Here is a 22,687-nt window from a genome sequence, read left to right as displayed (position 1 = left end):
TACTAGACCCCAAAATTCTTTATAGAAGTGAATTCTCATCTCTATGAAACCCTTGACATGCCTTTGGTACAAAGGTGGCAAATACAGAGTTATAATTAATAGAAGAAACCAACCAGCAAAAATGTATGTCATATATCTTTGATACAGAATTTTTGTTTGCTTTTTTTTTTTTTTTTTTGGGCATAGGGATTGAACCCAACGGCACTTAACCACTGAGCCACATCCCAAACCCTTGTTATTATTAATTTTTGAATTTTTTTCCTATTTTTAATTTGTTCTAATTAGTTGTACATGACAGTAGAATGCATTTTGACACATCATACATAAATGAAGTACAACTTCTCATTCTTCTAGTTGTACATGATGTAAAGTTATCTGGTTGCATAATCATATATGCACATAGGGTAATAATGTTGGATTCATTCCACTATCCTTTCTACCCTCAGACCCCCTCCCTTCACTTCACTCCCCTTTGTCTAATCCAGAGTACCTCCATTCTTCCCGAGCCCCCCAACCCCTTATTGTGAATTAGCATCTCCATATCAAAGAAAACATTATGGCTCTTGCTAGAGACTTGAGACTTATTGTTAGACAGAGCAATAGTGTGAAGAAAATTTAAGTAAAACATATCCAGATATGCTTGCGTATTTTTCCTGTGTATATCCTATCATAGCAATCATGATTTGGCCAACTTAATTTAAATTTAAATAAAATAAGTTTCTCGTCTCCTTTTTCTTATTGCTGATTTTTAAAGACAGAGATAAAGGATTTCTCCCAGCTTTGTTCATCTACCCCAGATCATGCAAGAGTAATTTTCTGTACTGTCTGGGTGATTTGACACTTCTGCATCTCACCTGAGTCCCCTAAGGATTGAACTCTCCTGGCAACTTTATTTCAGGCCTTCATTATCTGGAGAACTGATTGGGGATATAAAACATATAGGGGGTTGGTAAACATCCGTAGTATGTCCCTCAAAGTTGAATTGAAAGGGAAATATATAACCACTTCATATTTCTCTGTATCAGCAGATCCTAGTAATCTAGAACAATGCAAATTGAAACATAGAACACTTAGCAGAAAATTGAGAGATCTCATGATTTTTTTTTATGATTCCTTATACGTACATGAGATGAATTACTGGCTAAGTGTAAGCAATCTAGAATGAGTAGAAGAGGGGTAAGATCTTAAATATTGATTATGACCATTAAATATTGATTATGACCATGAAATCAATGGCAGTAATGAGGGCTATAGCTTAGACTTTCCTATTTTGGGTACTTTTTTAAAAAGTAAGTTATGACTCACCAACTATTTGAAGATGTCTTGAAGAAAGGAATGGATTTTCTGTGAGAGATGAGGTGATCTGGGAAAATAGAAAAGGGCCTTCCCAGATACTTGGGTGCCCCACCCATCTCCCCTTGATACTTAGCCTTTCTGCACATTCCAATGGCATCTTACAGCAAGTATCTCAGGTCCCCCTACCTGAGTATTCGCTCTCAAAGCACACGTGGCCAGGCCAGCAATGCTAGGGAATCCCTGCTCCCAGAAGCAGTCCCCACCCAGTCATGGAAGGAAGGTGGAGGAAAAAGTCCCCATCCTAAGGGCCAGAGTTCCAGGTAGATTTTACGTTGTCTCCTGGAGTTAGCTCAGGGGGCTGAGCTCCTGGTTCACACAAAAGGAACTACTGGCTCTTTCCTCATTCCTTGGCTTCATTTCCTTCCAGTTTTCATTCCCTATCTCCCACTCTGCCTTGTAGAATCACCTTTCTAGTAAGTCCTTCAATCTCAAATCCTGGACTCAGCAACACAACCTCAGGAAACTCAGCCTAAAAGCCCCTGTGTTCATTCTAAATTACAGATAAAACACATGGTCCTGTAGGATTATTGTCAGAATAAGAAAATACCTGATTTTTAAAAAGCAGTAATGATGCTAGCAACAATTATAAGGATACACACCACAAACCAGAAAGACTCCAGGAGGTACCTGGAGTTTGAACCTTAACATGGGTTCATCAGTAGCTCTGTGGTTTTGAACAAGTTATTAAACCCCTCAAGGCCCTAGCTCTTTTAAACTGGGACAGTTAAAATAGGGTACTGCACAAAAGAAGTGAGCACTGTACAGGGAGTTATAGAAATGTTTACTAAATGACTTCTTTGCCAGCATTCTTTGTGTACTGTGCCAAGACCTTTGTCTTCCTGTAACGAAGTTCTCAGCTACTGAACCTACCATAAAAACAACAAACTTACTCCTATGTGAGTGCAGCTAATATTTCTGTATTCTAGACCTATAAAAGTATGTTCTTCCCAACGGGTGATAAATATCGTCACATCTCAAGCTAGTCAAATAACACATACTTGGAAAACTTTCAAAAGCTCTCAAAGTTTCCCTTTAGTAACACTATGCAATTTCTGGGAAATCAGGCTAAATAGTTCCAAACTTTCCACCAGAGGACGCTCAGAATACCCTCTTTGCAACTACCTAGTCACTGAACTTGCCCTTTGGTTTCGTTTTCTGTAGAGAAGTTTTGAAAACCCCTTCTGACTTTTGGCATTTTATATTCAACTTGTCTGCTAGGAGGCAGTAACTGGGGAAGAAAGGAAATTCCCAAGATTAGGGGAACATGCTCATCAGAACTCCTCACAGCTAAACTAAAGGACAACTGGAAGTAGCCCTTACCAAGCCCTCCTCAAAGCAGCTTTTCTACCAGCTCTAAAAGATATCTGCTTCATATTTTATACGTAAGTAAAGATCACAGGTGGGTGGGGGGGGGAAGAGGGCAGAAAAGATTCGCAATGTTCAGTTATTTTTAAAATATTTTTTTAAATAGTTATTTTTAAAATATCATGTATTCCATCCAAGATAGGGTGCAAATTTGCCCAATATGCTACATAAAGAACCTACTAAAGACTAAGTTGTGGTGTAGCCAGATAGATAGCAAAATTCGGTGAATGTCTGCTGTGTTTGTTTCCTGCTGAATTAGACACAATACCGGTGGGGACTGAAAGTCTGAAATGTCTTAATATGTTTTTCTTCCTTTGTCCTCCTATGTCCTGTTGGAGTTTATAACTGCAACGTAAGTTACCTTTGTGTTTAATAACAGCTGGTTAAGCTGGTTTAAACTGCAGTCTGAAAGTTTTAAGAAATTTTTGTTGTTTTCATGAGAAAGAGCAATAAATGAAAATACAACCAACATAAATATTTGCTGGCATTGGGAAGGACAAAAAAAAAAAAAAAAAATCCAAGCAGGTTGGCATATGCCTATAATCCCAGCAGTTTGGAAGGTTGATGTAGGAGGATCATAGGTTCAAAACCAGCCTCAACAAATTAACCAGGCTATAAGTAACCTAGTAAGACCCTGTCTCAAAAAAAAAAAAAAAAAAATTAAAACCTGGGAATGTGGTTCAGGGGTTAAGCACCCTTGAATTCAATCAATCTTTGGTACCCCCCGCCAAAAAAAAAGACAGTGAGAAAAGAAGGTAAAAAAAACCCAGAGTGAACAATGAATGAAGGAGCTTCCTGAAAACAGCAATATTTTGTTATCCGTAGTCTTGTACTTCGAGTGTAGTTGTACTTTGAGTGTGGATTTCTTAATTCAGACATAATTTTGACTTGGTTTCATCATCCTGACTCCCTGCCCTTGGTAGCCTCCCTAGTCTTATTTTTTTCATAGAATGCATTTTGACACATCGTATACAAATGGAGTATAATTTCTCATTCTTCTGGTTGTTTTTATGTTGGTTTCTATTTCTTCTTTATTGTCTTTGCTGTTACAAATCACTTAATTCAGGAGTTCCCAAACTGGACTCAATATGGGTCTGATAACTTTGGTCATTCTTTGGAACTCCTCCCTCCTCTTATTTCCATGCCACACGCTCATGCATCTCATATTTGTTTGATTTCCATGTATCTCCTTGATCAATGCCTTTTCTCTAAAAAGTGAATCGAAAGCAAACAACACAAACAACAATTAGAAACACAAAACCTGAGATAGACTGTCTTGGTTCAAAGAGAATTGTTTCTTCTGAAAAAATACATTGCCAGCATTTCTGAGAAATCTCTAATATTTCTTGGCATTTTTCTTCTTTGTACTTTTTTCTTCTTCTCCTGCAAACCTTTCTTTTTTTAAGGTAGTAGCTGTACTGATGTAAATACAGAATCATTTACTTCCACTTTTTAGGAAATAAGCTTAAAAAGTTGAATGAAATGCCAATGTGATAGCTAATTACAGGGCTGAGAGATCAGAAATAAAATCTTCTGCAAAGCCAAACTTTGGGTTTATTTCCTGTGTTTTGATCCACTCTTACATTTGTTTTTTCATTTATAAAAGCTGTGGACCTCTACCAGAGTGGGAGAGAATGCATCCCAGAGGACACAACAGGCTGAGTTATAAGTGGCAGAGCAGCAGTTATGTGTGTGGTTCAAACACAGTAAATATTCCAAGATGTGCAAGAGATTTGGCTCTTGTAAAAGCTCTGAAGATGCTATCCAGATAGCACCTGGGAACAACATATAAAACACTATTATTAATATTGATTCACAGACTTAATGCTATTCATGGTGAAGTTCAAACCCTCAAAGCTGTTCCCTCCTGCTTTAGTAACTTCGCCTTAAAGCATGAATGTTTGTATAAATTTGGTTTATAAATATCTGTTTTGTAGCTAATTGTTGTAGATCATCATCGGAATTTTCCCACATCTTTCTAAACTAAATACAATTCTAGCCCCTGTTACATGTAAGTCAGGCAACCAGAGTTCTACTAATATAATCTGCCAATGTTTCATTAGAAGTGGATTGGAATGAAAAGACATCTGACATCTGAGCTTCTAAACTTATTGTGAAATTGCCTCTTTCTGGGTCAAGCTTGCACTGGGCGTTTCCTGCCTCTGAAACATGGTGCCGTGCAATTTGTGAATGAACTTCCTATTGTTTGTTCCCAAGCAGCAATTTCTGTTTTAATTTGTCTTTAATCAGGATGATTGACAGGTCATCAGCTATGAGAAAGAGAGAATGGGTCTTCATGATCATTAAATCTAGCAGTGACAACAAAGAAACTCACAGTTTCTAGAGTCTGCTAGTAAAAAGAATTCAAATGTTTTAATTTAAAGATTTACATGAAAAATGAATTCAAGCAGATAGTGGATTTTTAATAGAAAATAAATGGTTAACATTAATTAAAGGAAAAATTTTTTCACTCATGTAGACAGTCATAAAATGATCACACTTCAAAGTTTTGTTTCAGTAAAGGACATTACTAACTAAGTTAAAAAACACTTAAAAATATAGCTCATAGTGAACAGTTGAATTTATTAGAAAATGCATCATAATGGTATAGAATTATTTAATGCAATGCAACTTGGACATGGACCTAAATAAGAGAAAAACAAAAATTTATATTTAGCAAATAATGGAAATGAATAATCAAACTAGGAATTTAAGGAGACAAAAACTAAGAAACATGAGTAAATCAAAATCCAGTGGAATGAGTTAGATGCAAAGAATCAGTAGGTAAGATTCAGGAAATGAATTTTTCTATATGTCCACCAAATATTTGAGAATAAGCAGGGTAACTGATAGTAGGCCTAGGACCTACTTACTGTGGTGCTTTCTACTACTTCTTTTTATATTTTGTTTCTCAATGTCTTCAGAAACTTAGGCCATGATGGGGAACAGTTATGTTTTCAGGTTCAATAAGCAAATGGATTTCTCTGCTTCAAGAGTAGAAACTGCTGCCCATCCCACCTCTTCCCTTGCAGACATAGTAACATCCCAGACATGGCCTCAGACATGGTCATGCCAGGCCCTATATGCCTCATTGAGAGCAAGGAGGGGCAGCTAATGGTCAAGCAGGAAGCCCTGGAGATCCTGTCAGCCATCACACAGCCTGTGGTGGTTGTGGCCATCGTGGGCCTTTACCGCACAGGCAAATCCTACCTGATGAACAAGCTGGCTGGGAAGAAAAAGGGTGAGTGCCACCAGCAAAGCTCTGCTGAGTCCTCTGTCCTCCACACTGTGGGCAACCAGCCTGGGGATGGAGGGGAGAGAGTTAGAGTCAGGGAGGGACAGTGAAAACCAAAGTTTGGGCCACAACTGGACCTTTTAACTTGGGGAGCTATAGGATAGCTTTCTGTCCTTGACATGAACCCTTTTTAAAAATGTTTTCCTTAATGTCTTTCTGGGAGAAAACAATATTTTCCCCACATCAATGCAATAATGTCCATATGTGCAATTATAAACTTTAAAATATTTGTAGCATATAATTATGAGAAGTATAAAAATTTCCCACTTGTGGATTTTGACCTTATTTCCCCATTTCTGTATTGTAATGGAGATCCATACTTGTATTTTCTGCTGTTTCCTTATCTTGCTTTCCTTAACCCCTAACATAATTATCAAGAAAATACCCAATTTCTAGATCCCCTTCTCTAAGATGACCTCTGCACTCTCCTCTGCAGGCTTCTCTGTAGGCTCCACAGTGCAGTCTCACACCAAGGGAATCTGGATGTGGTGTGTGCCTCATCCTGAGAAGCCAGGACACACCCTAGTTCTGCTGGACACTGAAGGCCTGGGTGATGTAGAGAAGGTAAGGAGAGTATTCTTTTATGATTAAACTCTTTATCACTCAACCTTCTTTGTACAAGTAGTTTTTCATTTTGTTTTATATTTTCTTTTTGTTTTTATAAAATTGTACCTCTACTTGATAGGACTATATCACCCATCATTATTTTTTTATATTCTCAATAATGTTTGGACGCCTGAAGTGAGAAAAAAATATATATACGTATAAAATTCAGAATCAGTATTAGGAGAACTACACTGATGTTTGCTTAGTCATTCCTAGATGCATAAAAATGAAGCAAATAAATCACAGTACACTCCTGGTCCTGCACTGATTATGGTTAGTAGTCGGCTCTGGGTGAGATGAACTTCGGTTCAAACCAGGGCTCTGGCACTTGTAGCTCTCTGATGCTGACAAGAAGAGTGAGTCTCCCTAAATTTTTTATATTATCTTTGGTCCTATCCAACTAATCATTGGAAAAGTAGACACATGGATCTTTTCTACCACATGGGTCTTCTCTAGTTATATTCTAAAAAGTATTTAGCAACCAGTTCACAGAATAAAATGCATTGGATTTGTACAACTGGGCCATTCCCTAAATATTCCTATCATAAGTAATTAAAGCTACTCAAGTAAAGTCACTAAACTCAGACTTGGAAAGAGATGTACACAGTTGTCTCTTCTTAGCTGTTTTTTGTACCTAACCAAACACTCTCTTGAATGTCCACGGTTTTTTATGTTTTCATTTTGATTTTGATATTGACTTTTGATTTATCAAGATGCTATGATGGTAAACCCAAATACAACCTTAATTTCCTCCTCTACAAAAATGGAGATATTAATTATGAGCTCATCTCACAGCACTAGAATTAGACATCTAAGATCAGTAATGTGAACTCTGTTGTGGATAATAATTATTTAATAAAATAGATATATGAACTGTACATGTAGGCCAATTTTGTTTTGGTACCCAGAAAACCTTGATTTTAACTACTCTGGTTTCCCCATTAACTTTGACTACTTGTTTTGCAATTATCTAATGGTAGCTATAAGAAGGACTCAGGAGTTAGAAATGTAGCATCAGTATAAATTTATCAATGAGAAAACCAGGAAAGTTCATGTGTCTGACAATCAGTAGTTCTTTCCCTGCTTAGCATTTGTGTATCAGGATTTTATTTTAATGATTGTTCATGTGGGAATGCCATAAGACATGAGTTAAATTTGTTCTGTCTTCTAGGTTGATGCTAAGAATGATACCCAGATCTTTGTTCTGGCAATCCTTCTGAGCAGCACCCTTGTATACAATACCATGAACAAAATTGACCAGGGTGCTATCGACCTACTGCAGTATCCTTTTGTGGTCCAGGGTGGCACGAAAGACATGGAGAACACCACTCACCAACTGTAGGTCTGCAAGACATTATGTATCTGCAAAAAGAAAATGGGTAAACACTTAAAAGTACAGTAAAGAGACCTCATATTCACTGATGATGAAATGTTGATTTGGTTAAGTGCCAAAGGGAAAGAAAATAAAGGCGTGGGGAACATGGAATCAAATATGGGCTTAGATGGTATGTTACTTCTGCCAGTATTCCTTAATCATCTCAGCAATGTGACAGAACTGACAGATCTACTCAGATCAAGAAAGTCACCTGACCTTGATGTTGAAGATGCCAGTGACATTGTGAGCTTCTTTCCAGACTTGGTGTGGACTCTTAGAGACTTCTACCTAAGTCTGGAAACAGATGGACAACTCATGACAGCAGATGAATACCTGGAGAATTCTCTGAAGACAAAGCAAGGTAAATGGGCTTTGCTTTTGGAACAAGGAATAAAAGTAACCCAAGAAATGATCTCTTTAGGGTAGAAGGTTAAATATATGGTTTTCCCTATTTATCCATCTAGATGTTTTACAGAATAAGTAATGAATATTATTAATTTTTAATGAACTAATAGGTTCAATATCAAATTCTAGTATTCCCTTGTTCGTGGGAAAAATATTCTTTCCTTTTTTTGATTAAATACTTTTAATCTGGTTGCCTAGGGTTTATGAAGATATATTAAGTTGAGTAACACCAGGAGAAAGGATTTGTATTCAAGGAGAATAGATTCATGTGAATGTAAATTTTAAAGAAAATAAACCCTGTTTTTCCTTCTCCAGGTAGTGATCAAAGAACTCAAACTTTCAATTTGCCCCGTCTGTGTATTCAGAAGTTCTTTCCAACAAAGAAGTGCTTTGTATTTGACTCACCCACTCACAAGAAGCTTTCCCAGCTAGAGACACTGCAGGATGATGAGCTGAGTCTTGAATTTGTACAGCAAGTGGCAGAATTCTCTTCCCACATCTATACGAAGTCCAAAATCAAGACTCTTCCAGGAGGCATCAAGGTCACTGGACCTCGTGAGTACCTCTTCAAGAATTTTCCCTCTATTCAGCATAACGTGTATCATGTAAGAGAGTCCTTGTGCCAACATTGAGAGATGCATAAGCAATTATCACTGTGCAAATCATATGCATCATGTTTGTAAAGTTATAGTGAATATGAAAGACATTTCTAGTATTTGTTTTAGAAATGCCTCTAAAGTTACATGATATAGGAACATAATAAAGATAAGATAAAGTTAAAGATGTTGTATCATTCTTTCTTCCACTGTTGACATAGATTAGCTCGTATGTGTTGGCAGTATTTGTTCAACAAATATATTGGATTCTTAAGGTATGTCACAATAATCTTTGAAGGCACAAATGAACAATTTATACCTGTTCCCTATAGAAATTAAACTTGGTTGATACAAATGTCGATCTGAGGCCCAAATGAACCTCTAAACCTCTAGAATCTCTAAAAATATCTAAGCACACTTCTTGCTATAGCTTTCCCTAACAACTCTTATGTTTCAGAACTTCTTATAAATAATCACTATATTATGGAGTAAAGTTGAGTGCAAAGGACATCATGACTTCAAAGCTGGCCTCAGCAATTCAGTGATTCCCTAAGCATCTGGGTGAGACCTTGTCTCAAAATAAAATGTAAGGAGTGCTGGGATTGTGGTTCAGTGGTTAAGCACCCCCTTGGTTCAATCCCTGGTAGAAAAAAAAGAGAAGAAAAGAAAAAATGTATATATAAAATCTCTGAATATATGTATATATATATATATATATGTGTGTGTGTGTATGTGTATTTCATGCATGCGTATGCATGACTTTTATATGACCATGTGCTTATTTCTCCATGTAGGATTAAATAATAACATACATCTAGACATTTTTCCTATTTTTATTCTTTCACCCTTGTTTCTTTTTCCTAAGAAGAAAATACCTGCCTTCCTCATCTCACCAGTTCCCAAAGGAATTTGTCTGGGACACTTGGATACAGTTCAGAATGCTGAAAATTTGGGGGTGATACATTGTTAAATGAATGTTCTTAGAATTAATTGACAGATTTTCTCTGCAAATAGCACAAGTGTCTCTTATTCCCTCTGTGAAGGTCTAGAGAGCCTGGTGCTGACCTATGTCAGTGCTATCAACAGTGGGGCTCTGCCCTGCATGGAGAACGCAGTCCTGGCCCTGACCCAGAGGGAAAACTCAGCTGCAGTACAAAAGGCCCTCGCCCACTATGATGAGCTGATGGTCCAGAAGGTGCAGCTGCCCACAGAGACCCTCCAGGAGCTGCTGGAACTACACAGGGCCAGCAAGAGAGAGGCCATAGAAATCTTCACAAAGAATTCTTTCAAAGATGAAGACCAAAGTTTCCAGAAGGAACTACAGGTAATTATTCATTTTTCTGGTTCATGGACAATAAGGTTAATAGAGGGAAAAATATTGCTATGAATGATACAATAGGATTTGTTTAAGAAAAGCAATTTTTTCTAGATTGGAAAACAATGGTGATCATTAATGTGGCATGATATACTTTTATTCTGAAAATAAAAAAAGTGTAAATACTCTGGGCCCGTTAGAGTCTGAATTTTTCACATATGCACACAGATCATCACATTTACCATTGAACAGCTATGGGATTAATTCGATTGATTTCATTGCTTTAAAACATTTGCAAAGCATTATTTTATTTTTTCATTAATTAAATAGAGAGAACTGTCCCGTGGATCTACTAAATTATGATTAGAATTTATAAAGTAAATCGATATCATTCTAACTAATTATTCACGTCTACTTTCTGCTTGAAGGTAGAAAAACACTGAAACAAGAAATGTTGGAAAGCAGTAGACTGCATTTAAAATGAGAGCTTAGGTGTAGGGGTCTGTGGTCACAAGATCACATTTAAGCAGAAATTATAAGAGAGAGTGGTTTCAGGATATTTCATACCCAATAGTAAATATTTTTCATAGTCTCTTGTCCTTGCAACTTTCTCAGGTTTGCTGGAAAGGGTTTAGATTTGCTTATATTCCTTGATGTTGCTAGGAAAAATAGAATCTTTAAAATATAAACTCCAGAAGTACTAAGGTGTTGCTAACATCTGTGTGGCTACCTGTCCCTTGAAGACCCTACTAGATGTGAAGCAGAAGGACATTTGTAAGCAGAATGAAGAAGCCTCTTCAGATCGTTGCTCAGTTTTGCTTCAGGATATTTTTGGTCCTCTGGAAGAAGAAGTGAAGCAGGGGCTTTATTCTAAGCCAGGAGGCCATAATCTCTACCTTCAGAAGACAGAGGAGCTGAAGAAAAAGTACCACCAGCAACCCAGGAAAGGAACACAGGTATCCCTGATCCTATCTATTAATTATGGGAATTACTGGGGCCCCTCTAAAAAACCATTGAGGATAAAAGAAAGGACATACCTATAGGAACAGAGCTGAGAATGATGTCTCTGCCTCAAACTTACTCTGTCAATGAATGAGCTTGCATGAGAATTTTGTGCCTGGTGTTTAGTTTTAAGTGTGGATACATTCAGAGTCCAAACAGTGTCTGCAGTTCTGCTTCCTTTTGCTTTTCCAGCACCTACTTCCTTATTGTGCTCCATTTTCCTAACTATGCACTTCATTTTCAAATAGGCTTGTCTCACATGACAACAAAGAGCTACCTCTGGGTCTAAGATCAACTATCCTTAATGCCCTAAGCCTCTGAGGACAGAGCATGCATGCCTTTCCCAGTACCCATATCTGTCACCCACAGACTGTGTGGGGATGGAATAAGTAACCCTTGGAGGTGTGGGCCGGCTATAAAAAAAAAGGTCTGAAGAATATCAAGAAATAAAGCAAAAGATGTCGGAAAATATTTGAAGCAGGGATGTGATGGATGGAAGAGACCTGATGATTCTGGTCCTAACAAAGGGAAAAATCCACCAATACTTTATTTATAATAAAACACACCAGAGGGATTTGGTTCTTCAAAGGTAAACAAGAAGTGAGAGGTTGTAGGGAATTGGCCTGTTGGAGACTCACACTTGGGCAGTAATTCCTCCTCCTCCAGGCAGCTGGTGCTTCAAGGTTAGCTAGGTATACTGGTATCTCTTTCACCCCAGGGTAGCAGACCTCTGATCTCAAAGCTGTCAAACCCATAAATACCATAGCAGCCATGAGATCTGCCCATTAACAGCAGCTACCTGCAAATGGGCATGTCTTTCTACACCTTCACATGGAAAGATTCCTAGTTGCAGTAGTCAAGCTGTCCAAGGTATGAAGTTCAAAGCAATAGTTCAATTGCCACTCCTGATACATATCAGCCTTTAGAACACTCAAATGGCAGTATTTTTTCTCCTGTGAACAAGTTCTTTTCATCCAGTGGCCTTGGGTGCTCTGATGGACCCCATGGGTCTCTGGCTCCCACGTGTGGAGAGGCTTGGTGCACCTCTCCATCTGATGCAGGCAGAGAACTTTCTAAGAGGAAAAGATGCTTGATAGAACAAGTAATATGATTTTATCACTTTGGCTATCACCACTACAAGTTTTAACTGCCTGTTTTTGGGTTCCTAGGCTGAGGAAGCTCTGCAAAAATATTTAAAGTCCAAAGAGTCTGTGAGTAATGCTATTCTTCAGACAGACCAGGCTCTCACAGCCAAGGAAAAGGAGACAAAAGGTGAGAAGAAAACAGAAGCAATGCAAGAGAGACAAGAAATGTCCAAATTTGAAATTCATGTGTTCTTGCCTAGCTGGGATCATTCAACTAGAGCAAGTCAGGCATAAAGTTTCCTTATGGCTTCAGGCAGCATCTGAGTATGGCACGATCAGCTGCAATATGGTTATGTGGAATGAAAAATGATGCCAGGAAATTTTCTTTGTGTAACAAATGAGAATGGGAGGCCCAAGAAAGGGATAGAGTTGTCCTTGAGGGTTTTACCTTTCTTCTTCCTCTTCAGAGGCACGTGTAAAAGCAGAGGCTGCCAAGGCTGAAGCAGAAAGGCTGGAGGCGGCTCGTAGGCAGAACCAGCAAATGATGGAGCAAAGAGAGAAACGTCATCAGCAGCAAATAAGACAAATGGAGATAGAAAGAGCAAACTACCTGGCACAACAACAGAGGGAGCAGGAACGTCGGCTGCAGGTATTCATCTATTGCTGCATCTTTGGATTGTGTTTCTGTCCCTTCCCTATAAAGATGAGAGCATGAAACAGGGGCCATGGGACAGGTGCAGACTACTATGGTGGCTCAGGTCAGGGGCTGTGGAACCAGACGCTGGGCATGCATCCAAGTTCCACCTGTACCAAAGGCATGGTTTAAGCAAGTTGTCTATTTCCTCTGTGCCCCCTTTTCTTCATGTTTGGAATGGAAATGTTGGTTATACATATTTTATAAGGGTATTGTGATAATGAAATACATAGTATTTGAATTTATAATGGTGTTTGGCATAGAGGAATAATATGAATTTTTATGTATAAACTAGGCATTTCTGTCTCACAGTGATTAGCCTTTTCTATTATTTTGTTAATTGCTCTGTACAATCCTTTGCCCTGATCATACCTTGTTACATCGATTTCCTCTTGCAGTGTCTTTGCTCCTCTGTCATCTCTGGTTCTCCTGGCCTTGAACTCAACAGTGCTTGCTTAGTCAAGTCCTTTAATTTGTCATCATTCAATTAGCAGGAGTTCTTATTTCTTGAGCACTCTACAAAGCCCTCTGCATGCATTCTCTCATCTAATCTATTTACTGTGAAGCAGAACTGATGTGTCCCCCATTTTATATGAGGTAATCAAGGCCCCAAGAAGATAACTAAATGCCAGAATCTCACAGCCTTGTGAGTCATTGTAGGTGTCTTTCAGTGAGTGGGATCCACAGTGTCACTGCTCCTGAGAACCTGGTGGGGACTTCCTATGTGAGCACCTCATGAGACAGACAATGTCCCAACCTTTGCCCTGGCTTACCAGGGAACCTGTGGGTACCTGTTTTTCAGTAACTACTCTAGGGCACTTTGGGGATTGCAGCTCTTTCCTGAAGGACATTATGGGAAAACTCTGATGTTTGATCTGCTCAGTCTTTACTTGTACTTCTCCATCCAAAGTGTGGTGCTCTGGAACATGTCCCTCATCTAAGACTCAGACACCTCTCCTGAGTGTATGTCGCCTAGACATTGTGCTTTTGGGGCAATTTCTTCTCTTACAATAACAGTTAATATATTCCTAAAAATGGAAGTGAGATTGGGAAAGAGAATTGAGGTCAAGATATGATTAAGATTACTCAAGGCAACTGTGTAGTGTAAGTGGGAAGGGAGCATTGGAATGGAATTCTATAAAGACCACAACACTTCAGGGACTAAACCAATGTTTCTGGAGCTAGAGGAAGAGGAATGTGAATAATTGTGGAAGTAAGCATGAGTGGAAGAAGGAGATTCAGAGACTGTTAATTGTTTCTGAGGATTAAGGGAGGTAAGAACAAGTCAATGTTCCAAGTATTATAATATCTATTTTTCACTTAGGAAGAGGCCGAAAGGCTCAGGTTGGCCCATCAAGCTGAATTGTCAAGGTGTCAAGATCAGATCCAGCATTTACAGAGGACAATGTCTGAGCCACAAGATGCTCAATGTATCATACTCTAAAGTGCTGAACAACAGAGACTCCCGTTATTTTTTTCATGGAAGACACAAAGGAATAAGAAACTAGAGAATTTGGGACAATCAACATTTAAATAATCCAAAAACTTCTACCTAATCTTCCAGTTTGTCTCTAGTTATTGCAAGTTACCTCAGTGTCTAGGTATTGCAAGTTGCCACATGGGCTCAGTTCGATGGAACATTACCCAGGTCCTGAGCTCAGTTTAGCATCACTCCTACTGCTTGTCATGTGCTGGATGCTATCTGAGGGAGGCGCCAATTGTAAAGTGGGAACAATCTACATTTCTCAACTGGGTGGAGACTGCTATTCTAAGGACCATTATGCAAATCATCAACACTGTGTCAACCTTCTGCAAAAAGAAATCCCAAGCTGAAAGAAAACAGTGTTATGAAATGAAGATCTGTAGAGGATGAAAGGAAATACTACTGTGGAAACTGTGTCATAGGCTTAAGGACTGAAGAAGAGGCCTTTTCCTTTTTACTCACCCACACTAAGTCATAACTTAGAGCATGTTATAACAGGTTGCAATTTATATTTGACTTTAATTTTTTTGTTACATATTTATAGTACTTTAGAATTTTTAAATAAGAGGCATAAATAATAATGTGTAATGAGTCAAAATTCCAATGGTGCTCATTTAATTTTATACTTGCTACAATGCTAAAGTTAAATCATCATAGTATATGACAGCCTGCTGATATTTTTAAAAAGTATTGATTATATGAATACATGTTAGTGCAAAGTTTTAACTATAAAATATTTTTAAGCTTTGTTTCTATGTCTCTCAATAGTTAAAATTCTATGGGAAATGCTTCTGAATTTCCCTCAGAAGATTAGGAATTACTTTAAAACTAGAATTAAAACTCACTTTGGTATACATTTTCATTTGTTCTCTGTTTGTTGTGTTTAACTCTAGTAAAAATCTGTTTTAAAAAAATTATAGGAACACTCCACAAGGCTCTGTTTTTTTTTTTTTTTTTTTTTTTTTTGTTTTGTTTTATTTTGTTTTTTCCCTCACTTATAATTGTTTGCTTCTGTAAGGGATTTTCCATTGGGTGATATTATGGGATCTTCAGTTTTTTTTAAGTTCTTCAAAATATGATTTACTCATACAGAGAAGAAAAACACATTAATGCTAATATCTGTACTTTTTCTTATGCTTTGGAGTGTTTTATATCGCAGAACTTCTTATATTACAGCAGCAATATTAAACATGTACAACTTCTCTGTTCCTTAGCATTATAAGTAGTTAGTAACAGCAGCTAATATTTTTTCAGGATTCATCATGTGCCAACTATAGTCACTGTAGTAACTCATGCATTGCTCACAAAATCCTTTGAATATGCAGTATTGCTTTATTACACTTATAATTACTTAAAACTATTTTTATGTTCATTAGTGTTATTAATATTAAAGTTATTACTTTTAAGGCATTGAAGATAATCAAGTCATCTAAAAGCAGTGCCATGCTTTGGAACCTACATTAATAATCATCTTGATACTGTCTCTCTTGTCTTTTTAGTAAGACAGAAATATTAAGTAATATGTTAAAATTTAGAGGAAATTACTGAAAGAATGAAAACCAAAAGCACAGTGTCAAAATAATATGAAAGTAGTCAATATTAAAAAGCAGAGAAATTGTCAAAATAAAAGTTAAAAGTGTGGAAATGACTCTTGAATATACAGATGACTGATGGAGCATAATAGAAAGTCCTCCCCTCAAAAAAAATCTCTATAGAAAGAATGGAGGTAAAGATAGACTTTTAAATAGGAAGAGACAACTGCCTGGTCACTTAGAAAAGATAAGTCAGAACCAGTCCTTATAATTTACACTAACAACACCACCAACAACAAAATGTTTAAAGTGTAAAGATATAAAACACATTTAAAAATTCAAGGTTGTATTTCTTATGATCCTATAGGAGATGGCCTTTCTGTGACTCAAACCTATTTCCAAATGTCTCTTGATCTCATACTCGTTCAGTTAAAACACAATCTCTTGATCCTTTTCAAAGCAAAATTTTGATAAATTGTGTCCCCTTCTCTGTTTATAAAAATTATAAAATAAGACACATTCAGAGGATTGCATCAAATATGAAGCATACAAATAATATAAATAAAAAAACCATGCCCTAGAAACATAAATTCAGCATTGCTAAAACCAAAGGAGTGTATTACAACCTATGACAAACCTGTTAGAGACAACTAGTATCACAACATTTGAATTCCTCCTGGATTTTATCATATACAAGTTATGTCTGAAATAATGTAATTTAGTTTGACCTGCTTTCTGTATAAATCAGATTTTATTGCATGTCATCTTTTGTACTTTGTTTCATTTCTTAAAGATATTAATAAGATTCTTCTAGTTCATTGTGTAGCTGAAAAATGAATATATTGTATAAAGTAAAATCAAGTTGTTTTTCATACTGTTGATAAATATGTAAATTATCATGTTTATCTTTTATGAAATATTGTTAAGGATATTTTTAAATACATTTATATACGAACATATATATATATATGTATCCTATATATATATATATATATTCATGTACATGCAAAATTCCCTTGTGTAACACCCCTAGGAGTGGACTTCCCAGGTCATAGAGGAGATGAATCTTGTCCTTCTACATCAGGTTTGCCATGACTTCAAAGCTTCTGTAGCAATTTACATACTTCCCAACACAGTATGATGGTCTCCACACCAAAGTTTTCACATTTGGTTGTATGGGGGCTATGTGGTATATCTTAATGAGCTATTAATCTGCATTTTTCTCATACAAATGAGGTGGAACACCTCTTCCTGTGTTGGTTTACTAGTTCTTTTTCGTGTTTTGCAGTGTCTTTGATGTCTTTCTTATCATGTTCTGCCTTTTTTACTTTTAGAAGATTTTGAAACACAAAGGACATGACTTTCTGTGGGTTGAACGATTGTCAAAGGCATTTCTCCTTCTATGACAACACTTTTCATAGAATTTTTGTGAAAAAAAGTTTTAATTTTATTGTAGTCCACAATATTTTACTTTATGGTAGATGGTGTTTTTATGTATCTCTTTGTGTGTGTGTGTGTCTTCAGTAACATTTTATTTTGTGTACCTCTATGTTTGAGTAAAAATTAAAGGTCTATGTGATGTGAATTTGGGGTCAAAAGTATTTTTCTAAAGAAGGATGACCTATTTTTCCCAAACAATTTAAGCAGAAGATAGTCTTTGTCTCTAACCTTATGAAGAAACAACCCTATGTTAAATATCAATATGTGACTGTATCTGGGCCTCCCTTAGTTATTCTTTTGACTTATTTACCCATTCAGGTGCAAGTATAGCAATGCATTATTAACTGAATTTGAATAAGTTTTTAATTCTGCTATACTCAGTCTTTGTACAATGTTCTTCAAAAGTATTTCTATATCACCAAAATCTCAGCAGGAAATGCCAGAGCATCTCCATTGCCTGAAAAAAAAAAGGAGCAAAGACATGGTAAACCAAAATATTTATGAAGGTTCTTGATGTAGCTAGTAATTTTTTGAAGATTTTTTAAAGAGATAATTTAACCGAATCATATTTTCACAATTTCTATTTCCATTCCTATCATTTTCACATCTGTAACTTGTGCAGGTTATGAATTTCAGGCTAAAGTTTAGACATCATTCCCTCTAGGAAGATTCTCTGGTCCACATGACTGAATTAGATGCCTACCCCCATGCTTTCACAAAGTCCACACTGATCATACACCATATTTCTCATCTCCAAGGTGGACACTAGGCTTCTACCTTGTTAGATTCCTTAGCTTTAATATTTATAAGAATTCTGAAATCCAACAGGTCAATAACAAGCATTATATCATTAATCCTAATGTAAAATAAGAAAGAAGATCTTGCTCTGAAATACAAATGGTTGAGGTTATCAAGGAAATAAGTTCAAGGGAAAAATTTAACTTTATTACACATAGTTAGAATTCTAATTGTAAGAACAAAAACAGAAGTCAAATCAAGGAAGCAATTTTAAAAGTATATAGAGGATCAAGATCAGAAAAAGAACTTTCTTTAACTGTTTGCTGGAAGGAAAGGAGCAATGGGCAGAGGCTGACAGAGAGGACCTGATGGATATTAAATCAGGCAAGAGGAACCCAGAACCATTCTATGATGCCCCAACACAGACTGGAGACAGGGTACCAAGGGTCAAACTCTATTGTCCATGAGAACTTAAAGCATTTACCTTGCTAAAATCTAACCTTCTTATCAATAGTAAGGTTAAAGCAATTATTCCTTTTCCACTCATTACTAGACAGACTAATAGTAAATATGATCTTAATAAATTATAATTTTCCAAATTTAAAATATGATTTCTCCAGTGAACAAGTGAGATAAGGGGTTAATGTGTGTTCACACATCTTAAAAAGCTACAAATTACAAAGAAAACCAAGCTAAGTGAAAATAATTTTTTATCAGAAAAAAAGTAAAATGGAAATAAAACAAATTTGAAATAAAAGTAGTGATTTTCTAACAGACTTTCTTGTCCATAAAAGTCATTAGAGCCAGGTGCTGTGGTACATGCATGAAATACCAGTTACTCTGTGGGAAGAAGCAGGAGGATCACCAGAGGGGGCCAGCCTGGACTAGATGGTGAGACCTGATCTCGAAATTTAAAGGAAGCAATTTTAAAAAGACATTAGGAGTGGGGATTAAAGCTGACCCCAGAATCTGTACTTGAAACAAGTACCACAGGCTGTTCTGATGCAACTTGTGCATGTGCAGTGCACTTATAAAAAGGCAGGATAAGCAAACAAAAATAAAGATCATCATTTCTTTTACTGATGTGTACTATAAATAAGATGGAATTTTTCTTTTTTATTGAAGAATCTATACAATCTTAAGCATGACTACTAACAAAGAAAGCAAAAAAACAAATTCTGGAGTTTCAGTTGTCTGAAAAGTAAACCTCTTTTCTCTCTGAATTTTCAGTGCCTAACAGTGAGCTCTCAGAAATCACATGAGGACAGAAAATCGTAGGCAGGAAGAAGGGACCCCAGAGGAGATTCTCTGTGAGGAGACTGGGATTTGCTCCCTCAGTGCAAGAAAGCATATGAGCCCACATTCCAGATATGAGGATGCTGGATATGATAGGAGATGTCCCCTAAAAGCTCATGAGTAAGAAAATACCAGAAAGTTTGGAGGTGAAGTGATTGGGTTATAAGAGTTTTAACCTAATCAGTGCATTAATCCACTGAGGTGGATTACCTGGGTGATAACTATAGGCATGGGGGGGATGGCTGGAGGAGATAGGCCACCTGAGACATGACATCGTGGTTTTCATTTGTTCCTGGTGAGCAGAGCTGATTTCCTTTACTTCCTGGTACTATGTCCTGAGCTGCTTTGCTCAACCATGTATTTTCCACCATCATGTTCTACATCATCTTGGGTCCAGAGTAGTAGAGTAGGCTATCTATGGACTGAGACTCTGAAGCCATGACCCAATTATACCTTTCCTCTTCTATTTTTTCCTCAGGTCTTCTGGTAACTGTGATGAAAAGGCGACCTAACAAAGATACACTCCTATGTGTCCCAGGAGGGGTCTTTGTTGCAGGTTTAAGTGAAAGCATCAGGAGGAGCAGCACATTCTGGTAATGCCCAGAATATGCTTTCTCCACACAGCAGTCTCTGGACCAAATGGAGATTCTGAGCCACCTGCGTACAACTCTCCCAGGCCACTCACCATCAGACTATCCAGACTTCTTCCTGTTGCCTTTGTCCTCCCATTATTGTGAAATTTATATTTTTTGTTAATTTCTTATCTTTGCTTTCCACACCCACATTACTTTAAAAGGACTCATGTCAATAACATTAGTATTCTTTGCATAATGATAAAAATACATGCATGTGCATGTATGTGTATAAATTCCTTGTTATGGGTTGGATATGAGGTTTCCCAAAAGATCTTTTGCTAATGCAGGTGTATTCACAGGTTCAATGATTGGATGATGAGAGCTCTAACCTAGTAAGTTCATCCTAGTTTGAGTGAACTGACTGGGTGGCAACTGTAGTCAATGGGGCATGTTTAGTGGAGGTGGATCACTGGGGATGAATCCTAGAAGGGTACAACCTCCCTGTGACTCCTTAACCTTTCTCTCTCTCTGGTTCCTGACCATAAAGAATGGAGCAGGGCTCTTCTACCATGCTTGTCTCACCTTGGGCAAAGCAATGGAGTCAGCTTATCATGGAATAAACCTCTGAAAGTATGGGCAAAATAGACTTTCCCTCCTCTAAGTTGTTCTCGTTAAGTACTTTTGTCAGAGTGATGAAAAGCTGACAAACACAGAATTGGTACCAAGAGTTGGGGGGGTGGGGGGGTGTTGCTTGACTAACCTGACCATGTGGTTCAAGAGACTTTGTGGCTGTTTTGTAGGGAGAAGATTTAAACTGTAAGAGTTTCTTAATTGGTGATTCTGGCGGGAGCTCAGAAGATCAGAATAAGTTTGTAAGGATAGTGCTCAAGAGATACCAAAAGGGAATGACGACTCTATTAAAAATTAAACTAGAAGTCACTAGTGACATATTCTGGCAAAGAATGTGCCTACATTTTGCAAATTTGCTGAGACTTTACCATGCTGAGTTGCCCAGGAACACAGAGCCACTACCATCATGATCCAGCAGGGCCAAGCGTCACACAGGTCAGAAGCAGAAGTTGGCATCACCAACATGGTTCTGGTTTCCTGGAACGCAGAATCCTGGGGTCAGCAGGTCATGAAGGCTTCCACCAAGATTTCAAAGGCAGGTCTGAGAAGTGACAATGACTGTAGTAGCAGAGTCGGAATCCTTGTAGGCTGCCTCTGAGAGGGCAATGGGTATAGCTATAAATGTGAAGCCAAAGCTAGAAGAGAGACACCAGCAATTAAGAGATGCCAATAGTGTGGACTTTCTGCCACGAAAACCTGCTGACTGTGAAGAGAGCCTGGCTAAAAGAGGGACCATGTGCACTGCAAATGGCAAGGTCGAAAAGATGGGACTGCCTAAATCCTTTGTTGTGCCCATTTTGCCAGCATTTGTCCTAGATGCTCTACATGGAGATAAAGGATCTGTTTTCCTGGTTAGGTTAGGATCCTGTTTGGTTCTATTCCTTTTTCTGGGCCCCAATACCTCCCTTTTAGAATGAAAATGTCAACTGTGCCATTCTTTATTGAATATATATAGCTTGCTTTTGGTTTTTATAGAGTTTCACAGCCAGTAGTCTCCCAGAGTCTCAAATGAGACTTTTGACTTGGACTTTTGGGCAATGCTGGAAAATGAGATTGTTAGTAAGGGACCAAATGCATTTTCATTGAGATGGACAAGAGCTTTTGGGTAACAGGAGCAGAATATTATGGTTTGGATATGAGTTATACTCTAAAGTCTCCTGTGTAAATGCAGGAATTATCAGAGGTGAAATGGGATCTGTAACCAAATCAGTCTCTCCTTGTTTCAATGGGCTAAGTCTGTGGTAAAACACTTTTATTGGAAATTTCACCTTAAAACTGTTTCACCAATGTTTGCAATTCTTAGTAAAACTATATCTTGAAGAGGGCATGAATTGTAAAACAAAGTGAGAAGGGAATCTGTGTTAATGTTACAGTGTTTGAGTGTCTCTGTAAGCAATGATGAATTATATTTGGTAAGTTACAGAGGTCATCACAAGGACGTACCATAGAACTTCTTTCATAGTGTCCCAGAGATTTCATGAGTTGTGTTGCGATTCTCATTTACCTCTAAGTATTTTTTATTTAATTCCTAATTTATTCTACTATCTGTTGGTTTTTCAATACCATGTAATTTGGTCTCCTGGTGTTAGTGGAGCTTCTACTTTTTTATTCTATCATTGATTTCTAATTTCATTTCATTATGATCGGATAGAATGCAAGATATTATCTCTCTTTTTTGTATTTGCCAAGAGTTGCTTTGTGGCCAAAATATGATCTATTTTACAGAAGGATCTATGGGGTTGTGAGCAAAAAGTGTATCCAGCATTAATGGATGAAATATTCTGTATATGGCTTTTAAGTATTAATTATTAATTGTATTTTTTAGTTTTTTAGCTTCTTTATTTAGTTTTTGTTTGAAGGATCTATCCAGTGTTCAGAAAGGTGTGTTAAAGTCAACCA

The 22,687-nt window shown here is 37.3% G+C and overlaps 1 protein-coding gene across 2 annotated transcripts; it reads left to right on the top strand.

Annotated features, from left to right (window-relative positions):
- Positions 1–2,533: 2,533 nt before the first annotated feature.
- On the top strand, positions 2,534–16,194 carry LOC124991483 (guanylate-binding protein 5-like). Of its 2 annotated transcripts, none has more exons than XM_047562174.1 (11): positions 2,534–2,738; positions 5,754–5,962; positions 6,453–6,580; positions 7,794–7,903; positions 8,165–8,358; positions 8,718–8,957; positions 10,042–10,322; positions 11,057–11,269; positions 12,485–12,587; positions 12,868–13,049; positions 14,423–16,194. In XM_047562174.1, the coding sequence occupies exons 2-11, from the start codon at positions 5,773–5,775 to the stop codon at positions 14,600–14,602; spliced, it is 1,821 nt and encodes a 606-aa protein (XP_047418130.1). In that variant the 5' UTR covers positions 2,534–2,738; positions 5,754–5,772; the 3' UTR covers positions 14,603–16,194. The 2 variants fall into 2 exon arrangements, with proteins under 2 accessions (XP_047418130.1, XP_047418133.1); XM_047562177.1 differs by having other exon boundaries at positions 2,535–2,738; positions 14,419–16,194.
- The last annotated feature ends 6,493 nt before the right edge of the window (positions 16,195–22,687 follow it).

Source organism: Sciurus carolinensis, chromosome 1 (genome assembly GCF_902686445.1).
Source record: "Sciurus carolinensis chromosome 1, mSciCar1.2, whole genome shotgun sequence".
NCBI classification, from domain to species: domain Eukaryota; kingdom Metazoa; phylum Chordata; class Mammalia; order Rodentia; family Sciuridae; genus Sciurus; species Sciurus carolinensis.
Note: the sequence above shows the minus strand (reverse complement) of the source record. Positions and strands in the feature narration are given on the sequence as shown.